The sequence below is a fragment of the Oncorhynchus mykiss genome, chromosome 8 (assembly GCF_057628025.1).
Source record: "Oncorhynchus mykiss isolate SJ-2025 chromosome 8, ASM5762802v1, whole genome shotgun sequence".
In the NCBI taxonomy this organism is placed as follows: Eukaryota; Metazoa; Chordata; class Actinopteri; order Salmoniformes; family Salmonidae; genus Oncorhynchus; species Oncorhynchus mykiss.
This window is the reverse complement of record NC_143029.1, coordinates 18,914,053-18,930,609: the sequence shown is the minus strand read 5'-3', so window position 1 is coordinate 18,930,609 and position 16,557 is coordinate 18,914,053. Positions and strand designations below refer to the sequence as shown.

Here is a 16,557-nt window from a genome sequence, read left to right as displayed (position 1 = left end):
ACAATCACAAATTACACCTTTTCTATTTGTGAGAGTTATTCACATCAATAATAAAGAGCAAGCAAATATGACATGAAGCCCAAGTGCAGGATGTTGGTGAAGCAGTAAGCAACTTGAAGAAGAAACCAAGATGATGGAGAGACAAGATAGTACCGGCATCAGCTATGTACAGGAAAACTCTCTATTCAAACCAGTAACCTACATCAAGAAAACTTGCATTGTGCAATAAAATACACAAAAAGAAAAATAGAAAACATTTCTGACCTGTTTTTGACCAAACTTTCCTACAGGGTATAAAGGAAATGTACCAAATATACACTACATGGCCAAAAGTATGTGGACAGCTGCTTGTCGAACATCTCATTCCAAAATCATGGGCATTAATATAGAGTTGCTCCACCCTTTCCTGCTATAACAGCCTCCACTCTTCTGGGAATGCTTTCCACTAGATGTTGGAACATTGCTGCGGGGAAGATTCATACCAAAGTTGTTCGATGGGGTTGAGGTCAGGGCTCTGTGCAGGCCAGTCAAGTTCTTCCACACCGATCTCAACAAACCATTTCTGTAAGGATCTCGCTTTTTACATGGGGGAATTGTCATGCTGAAACAGGAAAGGGCCTTCCCCAAACTTTCCCCAAAGTTGGAAGCACAGAATTGTCTAGCATGTCATTGTATGCTTCACTTGAACTAAGGGTCCTAGCCCAAACCATGAAAAACAGCCCCAGACCATTATTCCTCCGCCACCAAACTTTACAGTTGGCACTATGCATTGGGGCAGGTATCGTTCTCCTGGCATCTGCCCAACCCAGATTCGTCCGTCGGACTGCGAGATGATGGAGCGTGATTCTTTTCACTCCAGAGAATGCGTTTCCACTGCTCCAGAGTCCAATAAAGGGGCGGCAGGGTAGCCTAGTGGTTAGAGCGTTGGACTAGGAACCGAAAGGTTGCAAGATCGAATCCCCGAGCTGACAAGGTACAAATCTGTCGTTCTGCCCCTGAACGAGGCAGTTAACCCATTGTAGGCTGTCATTGTAAATAAGTATTTGTTCTTAACTGACTTGCCAACTAAAATAAAAATAAAAATAGGCAAGCTTTACACCACTCCACTTGGCATTGCACATGTTGATCTTAGGCTTGTGTGCGGTTGGAAACCCATTTCATGAAGCTCTCGACGAACAGCTCTTGTGCTGATGTTGCTTCCAGAGGTAGTTTGGAACTCGGTAAACATGTGTTTCCTAACACAAATCCTTAGACATGCTCTCTGTACTCCTATTTGGGACAGTAAGCATAATGCAACAATGATAATGTATAGACAATGTAATAACAACCAGTTAGTATTTTTCTGACCTGCACAGAGGAATAAGAGCATTCAGCATGAGTAGATTTTGGGAAGGATAACTAGTATTGTATTGAAGGATGTGAAGGTCAACCAGCGCAATTTACTCTAATTATCAAAGGAACGTGGTAACCAATTTCACAACAATGGGTTGGTTTATTCTCAAATACTGCATATTCTCAGGAGTATCTATTTTAGTAGGTTATCCAACTCACTTGATGTAATTAAGATTATTTGAAATAAACACAAATAGCAGTGTTATTCTGAATGACTGTTCCTCAAAAGGTTCTATAGCTGCACCATCGAGAGCATCCGGACTGGTTGCATCACTGCCTGGTATGGCAACTGCTCGGCCTCCGACCACAAGGCACTACAGAGGGTAGTGCGTACGGCCCTGTACATCACTGGGGCCAAGCTTCCTGCCATCCAGGACCTCTATACCAGGCGGTGTCAGAGGAAGGCCCTAAAAATTGTCAAAGACTCCAGCCACCCTAGTCATAGACTGTTCTCTCTGCTACCGCACAGCAAGCGGTACCGGAGCGCCAAGTCTAGGTCCAAGAGGCTTCTAAACAGCTTCTACCCCCAAGCCATAAGACTCCTGAACATCTAGTCAAATGGCTACCCAGACTACTTGCATTTCCCCCTCTTTTATGCTGCTGCTACTCTCTGTTATTATCTATACATAAGTCACTTTAATAACTCTACCTAGATGTATATATTACCTCAATTACCTCTACTAACCGGTGCCCCCGCACATTGACTCTGTACTGGTACTCCCTGTATATAGCCTCGCTATTGTTATTTTACTGCTGCTCTTTAATTATTTATTACTTTATTTATTTTTTTAAGGTATTTTTCTTAAAACTGCATTGTGGGTTAAGGGCTCTGAAATAAGCATTTCACTGTAAGGTCTACTACACCTGTTGTATTCGGTGCATGTGACAAATACCATTTATTTGATTTCATATTTCTGACTTAATGCAATGGATAAAGTGGGTCATCAACAAATGCTGTGATGAACACATAGTAAAGGAAGGAATACAAGTTGGCAACATACATTGGGAGCATATGATCATGGTCTTCACAACCAAGTTATTGCAAGCTTCTTGACTGGTTGAATATAAACCTCCACCATATAAAATAGAAATCAATAGAAACCAATCAACAAAAATCTATATAGCCTACCCTACATAATACTCTTAGAAAAATGTGTTCCAAAAGGGTTATTTTGGGTTCCATGTAAAACCTTCTGTGGATATGTTCTCCCATGGGGACAGACGAAGCACCCTTTTACGTTCTAGATAGCACCCTTTTTTCTAAGTGTACTAACATTTGCTACATTGAATCCTTCATCATGATGCCATATTTTAAGAATGAATGAGATAGCATGTTGACGGAGAGGGTTATCACTACTATATCACGGTAAACAAATTCACCAAGCCTCTGAATGCGATAAGGCACTCAAGAAGGTTGAATGTTTTTGCAGACACAGCACATAGATTTTTATTTCTAATGAATAGGCCTACACATGACATAACGGCGTTCGAGGATCGAGGCCAGGATACTTGTAATTGGCCAATGCAATTTGTCTGTTCTCATGGCAAAGGCAGTCTAAAAAGATATTATGAACAATAAGCTTTGTAACATTTCAGCTAGCCTACAGACATGAGAGCAAATGCGTTATCCATAAGAACACACTAATTCGATCCATTATTCCCATCCAATAAAGATAAAATCAAAGTAATTCATTTCGCATTGGTATAGGTGCGATTACACAGAAACAGGATAAGAAGGACAAATGGTTCCTTACCGATTCGAAGGCGTCTAATTAACCGGACGAATGTATTCCATTGCAGTTGAAGATGAGACGCTTGATGTTTTTGTGACAATAATAACCTTATAGCCTACATAAATCCTGTGTGATATTCGAGCTGCCCCGCTCGCTATAGCTGCTGAGTATGGGGTATGATGGCGTTGTCTTTGCAGGGCCACAATGAAACTAACGGGACCAGTGGAGTGATTGACAACATCACCAGCCAATAGAATGGGAGGATGCTACTAGTAGTGAGGAACAGGGGATCGTAAACAGGTTCGGTAGTAATAAAGTCAGTAGGCTAGGCATTTAGAAGATTATTGAGGTTGCGAGACTATTGCGAAAGAGGTATTTCCATGACATGAGATTCATTTTGGGTCTAGACTAAGTCAAGACATGGCTGCCCTTAATGAATGTTCATCAATAGATGGAGGGATGAAGTAGGCCTTCTTCACATGATAGGGATGGAAAAATGTGATGTTTTAATTGACAACTGCATCAGTTCTTTAGAAAAGTGTGTGCCCAATTAACATACATGCCTGCACGAATAGCAAATGTTAGATACTTCTATAGTTGAGACGATAGACTAACAGAAAAATAACTGCTCAGAACACGGAAAATGTGTACATTGTATTGTGGGACAAAGTTTTGTGATGATCATCATCATCATCATCATCAGTGCGATTGAGTCAAAGATTTTGGAATTCAATCAATGATTTCTCGCGTTGACAGTGCGGGCTAATAATCATTGCGTTGGGGCGCCCTCTGCTGCCAACAACTACCAGTTCGTATTACTCAAACTGCTCCCTAGTTATCTCTCATTATACCTTCATAGAATTCAGGAAATTAGATCTGGATTATTCAAATACCAGTGAGATCAGATATGGAAACAGAGTCACACTTATAAAACATCTGTTTTTCAATTTGATGCCAATGTCAATGAAATAGGCACTATGGTCTATACTCTAGAAACAGAGCTCTGGCACGTAATTGCATAGTCCAAGTGGAATGAAAAAAGGTCTGTGCATACTCCTAATAATTTCACTTCACTGTAATTCCACACTGTAAATGTACCTTTAAAAAAATGACAAATGAGCCCAGGACACTGTTGATACATTCTCGGCATAGTACCAGAACAAATGTCAGTGCAGGCATGATATTCTAAGGAGATGTGTGCCTACAGCTGTACACTTGTTTCACACTAGCGTCTCTGTCATTTTTTTACAATGCATCTTTTCACATCTGGGCTGTACAATGACAGTAAGCCTAATGTACATTCCACATCATAGACAATGCCACTTCAACTGTTAAATATTAAGTCAAAGCTTTCACAGACAAAATACAGTACAACAGCTCTCTCTGGCTGTAGTGTGGTGGGGGGATGGTCAGTGGGTACTTGCAGCTGTTCTTGGGATCCTCTGTTGTAGTCTAATTGAAATACCAGTTGTTGCTAATGTCCCCTGGGCAGCGACTCATTGACAGCCATATGTGCCAGATACTCAGTCAGTCAGACAGCATCAACCTGCAGTTGATCCCCAAAAACAAGTCTATTAACACTGGCATCTTATGAGCCCCTGTGCTGCCCCTCAACATTGACTATAGGCCTTTTTGAAATGACACACAGCATAGCAAACATTGTTTAAGCAGAACAATATTGTACAAATGAAATGTGTTAATATCACATCATGGATAACTTCCCAATTTTACTTTGATTTTGTAAATTTGTAATACATTTGTATAAAAGTACTGATGCTACAGAATCAGGAAATGCATATGTTGTAACACAATCTCTGTGGTCATCATGCTTGTGCCCCATTACAGTACTTACCGTATATACAGCAGCTTATGTCAGACAAGAAGCAAGTACCACTTTCATCCAGAGAGTGGCAGTGATCACTAACACAACACATCGGACTCCTGTTGACTACTGTTACTAAACATATAGGCCTATTACAGTCGTTTGGTTACATGACTGTAAGGCAAACCCTGTGTTTCATCCAAAACAAGAATGTGCGGCTTTGCTCTCCTAAGCCTTACAATGACAGGGGAACAATTGATGCCTGTCAAATCATCCACTGCCATAAAAATAATAAGATCCACCCAAAGTACCACAGAGAGAGCATGTCATCACAACAGTCTTCTATTCTTCTCTATTCTTCTATTTCTCTCCGATGTGAAAGATCTCAAACTCGGATCAGTCTCTCTGGTGTTACTGCTGCGGTTCAATTAAGCAATAAGGCATGAGGGGGTGTGGTATATGGCCAATATTCCACGGCTAAGGGCTGTTCATACGCACGATGCAACGAGGAATGCCTGGATACAGCCCTTAGCCGTGATATATTGGCCATATACCACAAACCCACAAGGTACCTTATTGCTAGTATAAACTGTTTACCAACGTAATTAGAGCAGTAAAAATGTTTTGTCATACCCGTGGTATAAGGTCTAATATACCACAGCTGTCAGACAATCAGCATTCAGGGCTCGAACCACCCAGTTTATAATGTACTTTATATACTGACTGTAAGCACTCAGAATGAAAGCTTTCAGCTGAAATGTTAATAATGTAATGTAAATGTGGAATGTAAACTTCATGTTTGAAGAGAGGGTTTCCTAACTTGGAGTAACACTGTCATAACTCTTTATGATTCAGTCCATCCATCTTTGTCTTGTATAAGGGCATCCTTGTCTTGAATAAGGGCATCTCTGTCTTGTCATCTGCTGACCCTATAGAGACCTTTAACTGGGTAATCTTGGAGCCGACACTGGCTGTACCGGGGGTCAGTGTGCTTCTAACAGCTTAGCTTCCTCCAGTGTCTGACTGCCCCATACTGGGCTTGAACCAGTGATCCTCTGCTTCGCAACACACGTCACAATCCTCCTTGACAACGTTCCACTGGAAATGATCTTATTCTATAGCTCCCATCCTTGACATTTCAAGTTTGCTGTGGAGTGAACGGTATGTTCTTAACCGTTACATGGGCTCCGTTACATGGGCTCCGTTACATGGGCTCCGTTACATGGGCACCAGCAGATGGCTAGAATTTCAGCATGATTTTCTAACAAGCATTATGTGGAGCAGTTGTCCTATAAGCCTGCTGTTCTAGAGAGTGCACACTTTTAAAAAACTCATCATGATCACAGACCAACATCAACTTCAAACACATTCACTTCTAAATGTAGAGTTAGGAATGTCTAATATAGAATCCGTCAAGTAAACAAAATTCTATCTTCAAATAGAAAAACATATTTAGCTATTCATCTTGCATACGTGTGATAGTTTGCATAAGTTGTCATCTATGCTCATTCACAGTGTGGTCACTTTATACAAAATCACAATGCACGATGACGGCATTCGTTGGCTGAAACTGAGCTAACATCTTAAGGTGAACCTGTTAGGTATGAACAGTACTGTAGGGGTGCCTAGTCAGACAAGACAGACATTCAGGAAGACTTACTAGATAACAGACAGGGACAGGATGGGAGTGAGTTCCAGTCCAGGAAGAGGGATGCACCATCAAAGAAATGTGGATAAAAAGAGCACAAGGCTATTGGCACCAAACAATGGTGTGTCCTTGACAGTATTTTCAGAATCTGATAAATGGATATTTGAGGCATAAATAAACTGTTACTAATGTACTTCATCATCAATCTAAATGTGAACTGATAGTCACTATAAAACATCAACATATAGTACATATTTTCAAAACAATAGAAAAATGTTTAAATATAAAATAAAACGGTATAAAATGTCAGTTCAGTGACATCAATGTCTTATGTACAAAATAGGAAATAACTTTACAAGCTACAAATTTGGTCAAACACTCTTAGCAGATATCTTACAACGCACAGTTGAGTTCCTTGGAGGAATGGTATTAGAAGTTCTCCAGATGACAGGACCACAGGTCTCAAAGTATCAGTGGACTGGTGCCTTGTCCCACTCCTGGTTCTTCAGATTAGGATGTCTGGGTTCCTTGTTGGACATTCCTCATAGAAGGCTGGCTTCATGTTCCCTTCCTCTGATTCCTCACTAGACGAGACAAGCGGATATCCTTGGATTACTAATAACATTACATGAACCTACAGGTAATCCCAGTTCAGCACTGTAATAACAGTTAAAGTACAATCAGAAAGGTTGAAATGGCTGTTAACCCAAGCTAAGATGTTCACTCCTGGTTTCAACTGAAATACTATGTAATATAATCTTCTCACTGTTTTCCACTTCAATGGATAGAGATGGGATTCAGACCTGATGCTGGATCCCTCCACATCCTCAATGGTGTCAGCCAGGGGCTGGTGGGCTGTCTCAGGCAGCAGCAGGGTGAGGGCTGCACCTAGCAGAGTACACAGGCCAAACAGCACCATGGGAGCATTCTTACTGACACCCCTCAGCAAGTAGATGATGGGAGCCAGGACTCCCCCTGCCCTGGCACACATGGAGCTCATACCAATTCCACTCTGCCTGTGGAGCACAGAGGAGACGTGTTCAGACAAAATAACTCCACATTGTCGCAGCACTGTAATTAAGAATGTGCAGTAAGACCCGTTCTGCCACATCTCCAAACAATTAACAACAGCTGCTCAGCTAGTCTGCTGCCTCTCTTCTTATTGTGGTTGTTTGGGTCAGAGAAATGTACACTAGGCAAATCATGGGAAACATCAGAATCTGATTTTAATGTTATGAATAGTTTGAATGGTTAGACACCGGGCAGGACACTTCCTGAAAGTGAGATATACACTACTCTTCAAAAGTTTGGATAGAAATGTCCTTGTTTTTGAAAGAAAATAAAAAAAATTGTCCATTAAAATAACATAAAATTTATCAGAAATACAGTGTAGACATAGTTAATGTTGTAAATTACTATTGTAGCTGGAAATGGCAGATTTGTTATGGAATATCTACATACTGTAGGCGTACAGAGGCCCATTATCAGCAACCATCACTCCTGTGTTCCAATGGCATGTTGTGTTAGCTAATTCAAGTTTATCATTTTAAAAGGCTAATTGATCATTAGAAAACCCTTTTGCAATTATGTTAGCACAGCTAAAAACTGTTGTTCTGATTAAAGAAGCAATAAAACTGGCCTTCTTTAGACAAGTTGAGTATCTGGAGCATCAGCATTTGTTGGTTCGATTACAGGCTCAAAATGGCCAGAAACAAATAAAACATTTCTGAAATTCGCCAGTCTGTTCTTGTTCTGAGAAAGGAAGGCTATTCCATGCGAGAAATTGCCAAGAAACTGAAGATCTCGTACAACACTGTGTACTACTCCCTTCACAGAACAGAGCAAACTGGCTCTAACCAGAATAGAAGAGGAGTGGGAGGACCCGGTGCACAACTGAGCAAGAGGACAAGTACATTAGAGTGTGTAGTTTGAGAAACAGATGCCTCACAAGTCTTCAACTGGCAGCTTCATTAAATAGCACCCGCAAAACACCAGTCTCAACGTATGCAGTGAAGAGGTGACTCCAGGATGCTGAGGTTAGAGGTTCTTGAGGTTAGACCCACAGAGAACTGCTCATTAAAGTAACTAACTTTGGCCTTCCGGATAGCCTGAGTGCACTTATTTCTCATTTTCTTGAACGACAGCCAGTCAGTCTAAATATTTGTGTGCCGAGCCAAATGGTATTCTTGAGGTGGAGTAACTCTGCCAGATCACGGTCGAACCAGGGGCTGAACCTGTTTTTAATGCATATTTTCTTTATGAGGGCGTGCTTGTTAACAATACCACTGAAAATATAAAAAAAGAAGGTTCAAGCATCTTCGACAGATAATATTGGTGATATTATACCAATTTACAGAGACCAGGTAATGAAGGAAGGCTTGCTCATTATTTTTTTTTAGCACGAGTCTATGACAAATCAGGACAGGTAATTTAACTGAGCAGCCATTCAGAATACTCTTGTGACTTCATGCAACAGTTGTTTCAGCCCTTATCAGAAGTTCAAAGTTAGGAATTAACAGACCTTTATACACCCATTGAGTCAGTGTCGACTATTGCAATGAGGAAAGACGTTATTGGCATTTGTTGGTAAAAGATGTGTCCACATGAAAAAGAACACACGCACCATTTACTTATCGATGTAAAATGCAATGAAGAAGTATTACGAAACTTAGCTTAACATATCAATAATTTTTGCTGACTGAAGTGGAAACAGTTCTATTTCAAATACTTGTTTTGATGTCTCACTATGGATACACCTGGCCATGTCCACAAGCTCGAAGAAACCAATCACACAGTGTCTGTTCGAGAGACAGGTCAAATGGTGAATGAGGTGAGCCTCCTTCATAAAATGAGCCACTTGCCTGCCAAGTTTGTCATTCTTGCCTCTCTTCCTTGTGGAAGTGACTGTGTTCACTAAAGCTCTCCTCAGCGCGACGTGATTTCTGTTTTTTCTACTGAACTGTTTTCATGCGAACCATGAAGTTAACACTGCAGAACATAGTATTTCAGCTCCTGTCGATAGTGTTGAGTACCGACCAAATACATTTTCTACCCGTCAGTCTCTAGCTCTCGAGATTTGGTTAGCTATCGCTGCAAGGCTTTAGCTAACTTGGCTAACTAGCTGCAAGTCTAGCCAACCATGCTAACAAAGGACTAACACAGATACTTCCCGATGAGCCCTGGCAACTGCCTCTACGCAGTGATCTTTTGACCCAGACGCACAGAGTAAAACCATGGCCCTCTGAACATGGCCTGTGAGGAGGAGAATCTGAACGCGACTTGCCTCTTGGAGTCTTCTAGACTACCCAGGAGCCCCTTCTACACGCTCACTGTATGAAACAATGGCGTGTTATCGTTCTTATGACATACCTTCTCAGCCCTCAACAACAAAATTAAGGTCACAGAGATATTGACAGAGTCAGTTAGAGGATTAACTCCAAGGATGGTTAGACTCATGTTGTGATCTAATGCTCTATTCCTGAATGATCCTGATGGAAACCTGCCCAGACATCAGCAGTCCACATTAGTCAGCAGAACACTCCAAAAGTGTGTCCCAAATGGCACCCCATTACCTATGTAAAGGAATAATTTTGACCAGGGCCCATAGGGCTCTTGTTAAAACTAGTGCACTATATAGGGAATAGGGTGCCATTTGAGTCAGACGCTCACCTTATGACAGTAGGGAAGACCTCTGCTGAGTAGACGTAGACGATGGATAATGAGGCGGTGATCCCAAACTTCCCCACCATAGCCAGGACAGTTCTAATAATGGAGAGATCTGTGTATATGTGTGTTGGGGGGGGGGGGGGGGGGGGGGCATGGAGGGAGAGAAGTGATGGGGTTAGAGATTAAACAGGGGGTATGGGGGGAGAGAGAAGTGATGCGGTTAGAGATTAAACGGGGTGGGGGGTATGGGGGGGATAAGTGATGGGGTGAATGGGGGGAGAAAAATGATGGGGTTAGAGATTAAACGGGGAGGGGGGAGAAGTGATGGGGGAGAGATTAAACAGGTAAATAGCTAGGCTATTTGTGTATAGCATCTGAAGCTCTAGGTTACATCACTGTGAATCACTCTCCAGCATTCCTACTGGAGACCGTAACCACCTAAGGTAGTGTAGATCCTACTGGAGAACGTAACCACCTAAGGTAGTGTAGATCCTAATGGAGACCGTAACCACCTAAGGTAGTGTAGATCCTACTGGAGACCATAACCACCTAAGGTAGTGTAGATCCTACTGGAGACCGTAACCATCTACGGTAGTGTAGATCCTACTGGAGATCGTAACCTCCAAGGTAGTGTAGATCCTACTGGAGACCGTAACCATCTACGGTAGTGTAGATCCTACTGGAGACAGTAACCATCTACGGTAGTGTAGATCCTACTGGAGACTGTAACCACCTAAGGTAGTGTCTTCAAGTGTACGGCTGACATGACTTCCATGAGGGCCCCGGTGGGAGTTAATAACAACTCTACACCCAGGAGGTTAAGTCAGTAACAAACTCTGGTTATTACAAAATGAGCTAGTTATATAACATTTAAATGTGGCTTGCAGAAGTTTTTCAGTTTCGAACATAAGCCAAGTTCCAAGCCACAAAGACTTTCCATTGACTACTAGCTAAGTACTTATAAACAAGGCTATAAAACTACACAACTATGACATCATTCAAGGACTGCCATGGTTTAATTACACTGGTAAACAACTTAATTCAAGTCAACTGAAGTCTTTTCAGGGCCAGGAGGATACTGTAACTCGTCATGTAGCTCAGGATGTGTTTAAACGTCTTAAAGCCGTATTGACACCCAGCAGAGTTTTCTGTGGAATGGTCCATACCATCAGGAATGAAGATGGTTAGCAGGCAGGCCAGGCCTCCCACAGCGAGGAAGGCTAGCTGGGATATCCTCCTGGAGCGGTTCAGGGTAAAGAGGGTGATGGTCCTGGCGGGCATCTCCACCAGGCCAAAGATCAGCTGGGTCAGGTAGATGTTCATCCCAAAGTCAGAGATGTTCAGGGACAGGCCATAGTAGACCAGCACGTTGACAAACCTGGACAGACACAGAGATGGAATGGTGGAGGAAACACTGGTGAGGAAAGGGAAAGATTAATAACATCGCTGTCACTGCAGTGAAACAAGGACTCCTTTCTTCTGCTGGTTTGACATAAGCCTATCATGCAAAGTGGAAAGATGTCTGGGAAGCAGAAATGTCTCTCTAGCCACAGACTGGATAATTGAACCAAAATCAAGGTACTTTCTAACAGACTAATATTACAGTATATACCTCTTGTAAACTGTATTTGACACGGAATATAGTGCAACATTTTACAGTAGTGATATCTATTGACAATGTTTTCTACATCAACACTCACTTCCCAGTGCCTGGGAAGCTACGTAAAGTATTCCCATTCAAATAATAATCTTTCAGTGTTGCCTCAGTGAGTGATACACTGCAATTCAAATGGCTTACACAGCAAGCATAGTGACCTGAGGAGGCCTTAAGAAGCCTGTGCAGTGAACAGTTCTGAGAACTACATTGGCGTACCACATCAAGGGAATCAACCCATAATGAAAATAGTTAATAATGAATCATTAGTGTGAATGATACATGAATGTTATGAATTTTTGGCAGAAACAGAAATCTCAATGAAACAGTAGTTGATACAGTAGATTTGATTAATTATTGTTTGCCCCACAACAGGATGTGTCCTGACAAAGTTCTACTGCGAACATCACACGGAATACTGGGAAAGGAGCGGTATGACACTCACCACAGGTAAAACATGATACATGAATTCCTCCTCATTTTTGGCGTACGGACCAGGTCAATGACTGTGTCCTTTTTCCTCTCCTCCATCTTCACCATATCGTTGTACCCCTGAAAAATAACAAGAGCAGATGAGCCCTGAGCATTTCACCTGATGCTTCTCAGAAAAGGAATGACCTCATCAATGCAAAAAGCACACCAATGCAACTCATATAATTTGCATGTCCCGCATGCCTACACAGCATAGAGGATAGCATGCAAAGCACTTTAATATGCTCAGGTTTTGGCGGTATTGCGCTCAACATTGCCTGTACATAGAAACGTTGTTTGGCAAGTGCTTTAATCAAGGCTGTTGGAATTTCATAATGATCAATGATAGCTTAATCTCGTCCACCAGCCGGCTATTTCTCTCTATAGCAATTAGCCTTAATGATACTGTACTAGCTTCACAACAACAAAAAACACACCTGATCCTCAATGTCCTCCTGAGTCCAGTTATATGTGTGTGTGTGTGTGTGTGTGTGTGTGTGTGTGTGCGCATGCGTAACCACACCTGACGTATCTCTATGTCCTCCTGCAGGGGTTTGCCGTTCATCAGAGCAGCTTTCCTGATCAGATCCATGGCCTCCTCGTTCCTCTGGTTGGCCATTAGCCACCGAGCCGACTTGGGTAGGACCCTAAGAATGTAGAGGAGAGGTGTTGACCCACAGACATAAACAACTACATATGACTCTCCGCATAAGTTTGGCACCATGGGAACAAGAGATATAAACATGAAGATACATTTAGTCATGAGGCAGGATATAGGCCAATACTAGTGCTAAAATATTAGAAAAAGAAAATAAAATAATTTGGTACTATGCACACAATTTTGCAACTTAGATATACTTTAGGTATTCCCAAATGGCATTCAATGACCCATCTGGTTTTGATTATTGATGAAAAAAGAGAGTTCCTCTACATTCTCTTGAATTTCTCCTTCAGTGAGTTGTCTTGCTAGCCTGGAATCCAAACTGAATGATCTTTTCCCTTCATGGAAGATATTGAAAGTGAGTGATATTCCGTTTGTATTTAAGGCTACAGGCGTGCTGCAGCTGGCCAGTGACTCACCAGATGTAGAAGATGAAGAGGAAGCCTGGTGCTGAGATGGCCAGTTGGAGCTTACGCCAGTCTCTGATGAGGTAGGCCAGGCCTGCCAGGGTGATGTAGCCGAACCCAAAGAAGTAGTCTGTGATGATCCCAGCTAGCATCCGGTGCTTTGATCCTGTCCACTCTGTGCCTGGGGGCAACAACAGAACAGTATAGAGGGTAGAAAACTAACACCTTATCATCTGAATTTTTTTCTTAGATCACAAGTCAAAATGTTATTAATGTTTCATGTGTGTGTGTATGTGTGTGGTGTGTTTGAGAGAGAGACTAACCTAAAACAAATGCGTTCATGATGACAGCTGAAATAGTTGTTCCAACCACAAAGCGCAGAAAGACATAAATGTAGAAATTTGGGGCAAAAGCAGCACCAACCCCAAAGGTTGACTGGATAGTCAAACCAACCAGGATGATGTTCCTGCGTCCAAACCTGAAACAAGAAAGAGGTAGCAGCTACTCTTCCTGGGGTCCGGCAAAGTTAAGGTAGTTATACAATTTTAAGAACATCACAATACATTCATTACAGAATTCACAACACACTATGTGTGTTGAGAATGAATTAGACTGTTAGGGAGTGGGGGGTGCTGCAAATTAGATGCACTCTTTAAAATACCCAGTGTTAAATGCTTCAAATGCTTTTGACCTTTGACTTTGGCCAACAAGAGTGCATTTCAAATGAAACCACTGCCGCCTATAAATATCAATGAATGAGACAGCTAGTACTGAAATAGTCTGTACAGACATTTTGTCTGTGTACTTTCTATGAATAATCCTAGATACACAAATCAAATATACTAGCAAATGCACATAGCAATACAAGCTGCAAAGTGTTCATTGAGCTCAATTTTAGTTTTACTTCACCTAAACTGTGACTGACCTCTCTCTTTATATTTGTTTAGCATGACCTTTTATTAAGTTTGTGACCTACCTACAATAGATGTTCCATGGATCCTCAGGCTCTTCAATTTATCTGAGCCAAGCTAATTATAAATTAGATTAAAAATACATAAGTATCACTGGTGGAAGACGCATGGTTGTTTTATACTTACTTATCAGCTAAGGAACCAAACAGCACGGCGCCGACCAGAAGACCAAACATGTAGATTGAGGAACCAATGTTGTTCAGATTGGCATTATCACACACCAGATCCCACTGTCAAGGACAGAGGGTTCAAATGAGATGAAATGCTACATCATATTAACAAGCCCATCTGTATTTTCACCTACATTCTTTATAAACCATGTACTAGGTATAACATTTCAGATTTCAAATGATACTATATCCCTGTTACCAGGCTTTTGTCCTTGATTGACTATACATAGCCTATTACACTGTGAAGGTTCACACTCGCACAACACGGTAACTGTATTTTGACTGTGGTGTCCTACTCCTTTGCCCCTGAGCAATAGAAGCCTGTGAGCACCTTGCTTCTCAACATATTCCAATAGAAGCCTGTGAGCACCTTGCCATTCAACATATTCCAATAGAAGCCTGTGAGCACCTTGCTTCTCAACAGATTCCAATAGAAGCCTGTGAGCACCTTGCTTCTCAACAGATTCCAATAGTAGCCTGTGAGCACCTTGCCATTCAACAGATTCCAATAGAAGCCTGTGAGCACCTTGCTTCTCAACAGATTCCAATAGAAGCCTGTGAGCACCTTGCTTCTCAACAGATTCCAATAGAAGCCTGTGAGCACCTTGCCATTCAACAGATTCCATCGAAACATCCTTCAGGGCACTGACATCAATCAGGGTGGAATGTGACAGAAAATATGAGTTATTATAGATCATACAGACAGCCTCCCTCCAACAGTGGGCCTCACAGTGAAGGTCTGATCCCAGTGTTTATAAATCATAACAGGTTCCAGAAAGACTCAGTGATTTCCAGAAAGTAGTTCCAGAAAGAATACAACACACGGTGACACACCCCTGTCCTGAAGTTTCAGTGCTGCTGAGTTCGACATAACAAACGGCAGAGGCTTCATGTGAATTCATCTGAGAATGTGGGACAGAGGGTAATGATCATGTTTGAACCAGACAGAGACAGAGGCTGACAGATAGACTGACAGAGAGACTGCACCACCACTTACTCACCTCGGTTGCCACGGTGCTGTGGAAGGTCTCTTTGCTGAATTCCCATCCCCCTTGACAAACCCCGGTGACGTGGTCATCGCTAAGGGCCAGGGCGGTGCTGTGATTCAACTGGGCTAGCGGGGTGCTAGGGACCCCCCCAGGGGCAGAGCAGGACAGGTCAGGGTCACCGTCTGGGCCCATAACCAGGCTGAAGTTGAATGCGTCTGAGCTGGCGGGCAAGGCCCAGGTGGTGTTGTTGGAGCGACAGAGATGAGGGGGGACGGCCCCCGTGAAGACCGATATCAGCATGTGGAACGCCAGCAGGACCTGGGGGAGGCAAATCCACACATACAAGATCTTCTGGAACTTGCCAAAGCCACCGATATGAGAAAGAATCTCGTCAAAATTCATGCTTCTTTCCATAGCTGCTATTTCAATGCAGACCCTAATGTATCATCACAGATACAAGAGGTCTAACAGAACAGTGCTCTCTCAAGTTGCCAACAAAGATTTTAAACTTCTGAATGGATTGAAAGTGGAGTGGACAGACGGCTGAGAGGCAGCTGACACCTCACAGAGCTCAGGATAAGCTATACAGGCTGGTTTGTGTAATTCTCATTCACTCCTCATTCAGTTGAAGTCACACCTGTCTATGGTGTAGTAAACCCTGAGCGCAGGCAGGCTGCTGCCGCTGTCTGTAGTGTTGTGAACTTGAAGCACTGCATTTGCAGGGTAATATAACCATTCTGTACGGGGAGGGAGGGCCCTAGATCCTGAGGGTGGAGTCTCAGCTCAGAGGGAGGAACTGCTCTTCGTGCTGGCTGAGTGACTGCATTTGTTAAAATCTCTCTATACTGTATATCCTTTGCTCCCCATCTCTCTGTTTTTTTGCATGGTGAGAGTCAAATGGTGGAATAAGTCATATTTGTGTGTGTGTACAGGTGTGTATGTGTGTTGTTGCAACAACGATGAAAGCTATAAA

The 16,557-nt window shown here is 42.4% G+C and overlaps 2 protein-coding genes across 6 annotated transcripts in view; both read right to left on the bottom strand.

Annotated features, from left to right (window-relative positions):
* The window catches only part of LOC110529523 (tyrosine-protein kinase Fyn), a 74,251-nt gene extending 70,858 nt beyond the window's left edge, over positions 1-3,393 (bottom strand). For 3 of the 5 annotated variants that reach the window (XM_090242735.1, XM_090242731.1, XM_090242733.1), the window contains exon 1: positions 3,147-3,393. The gene's annotated coding sequence lies outside the window, so the exon portion shown is untranslated. The remainder of the gene's footprint in view (positions 1-3,146) is intronic. The other 2 variants (XM_090242732.1, XM_090242734.1) reach the window with 1 other exon arrangement.
* A 1,428-nt stretch (positions 3,394-4,821) lies between these two features.
* Positions 4,822-16,142, bottom strand: LOC149981441 (solute carrier family 22 member 6-A-like). The gene is made up of 10 exons (XM_090242730.1): positions 15,597-16,142; positions 14,552-14,655; positions 13,778-13,932; positions 13,467-13,635; positions 12,910-13,033; positions 12,361-12,467; positions 11,428-11,639; positions 10,265-10,373; positions 7,399-7,611; positions 4,822-7,179 (listed from the first exon to the last, which is right to left on the bottom strand). Exons 1-10 carry the CDS (start codon positions 15,996-15,998, stop codon positions 7,101-7,103), a joined length of 1,674 nt encoding a protein of 557 aa, XP_090098856.1. The 5' UTR covers positions 15,999-16,142; the 3' UTR covers positions 4,822-7,100.
* Positions 16,143-16,557: the final 415 nt, after the last annotated feature.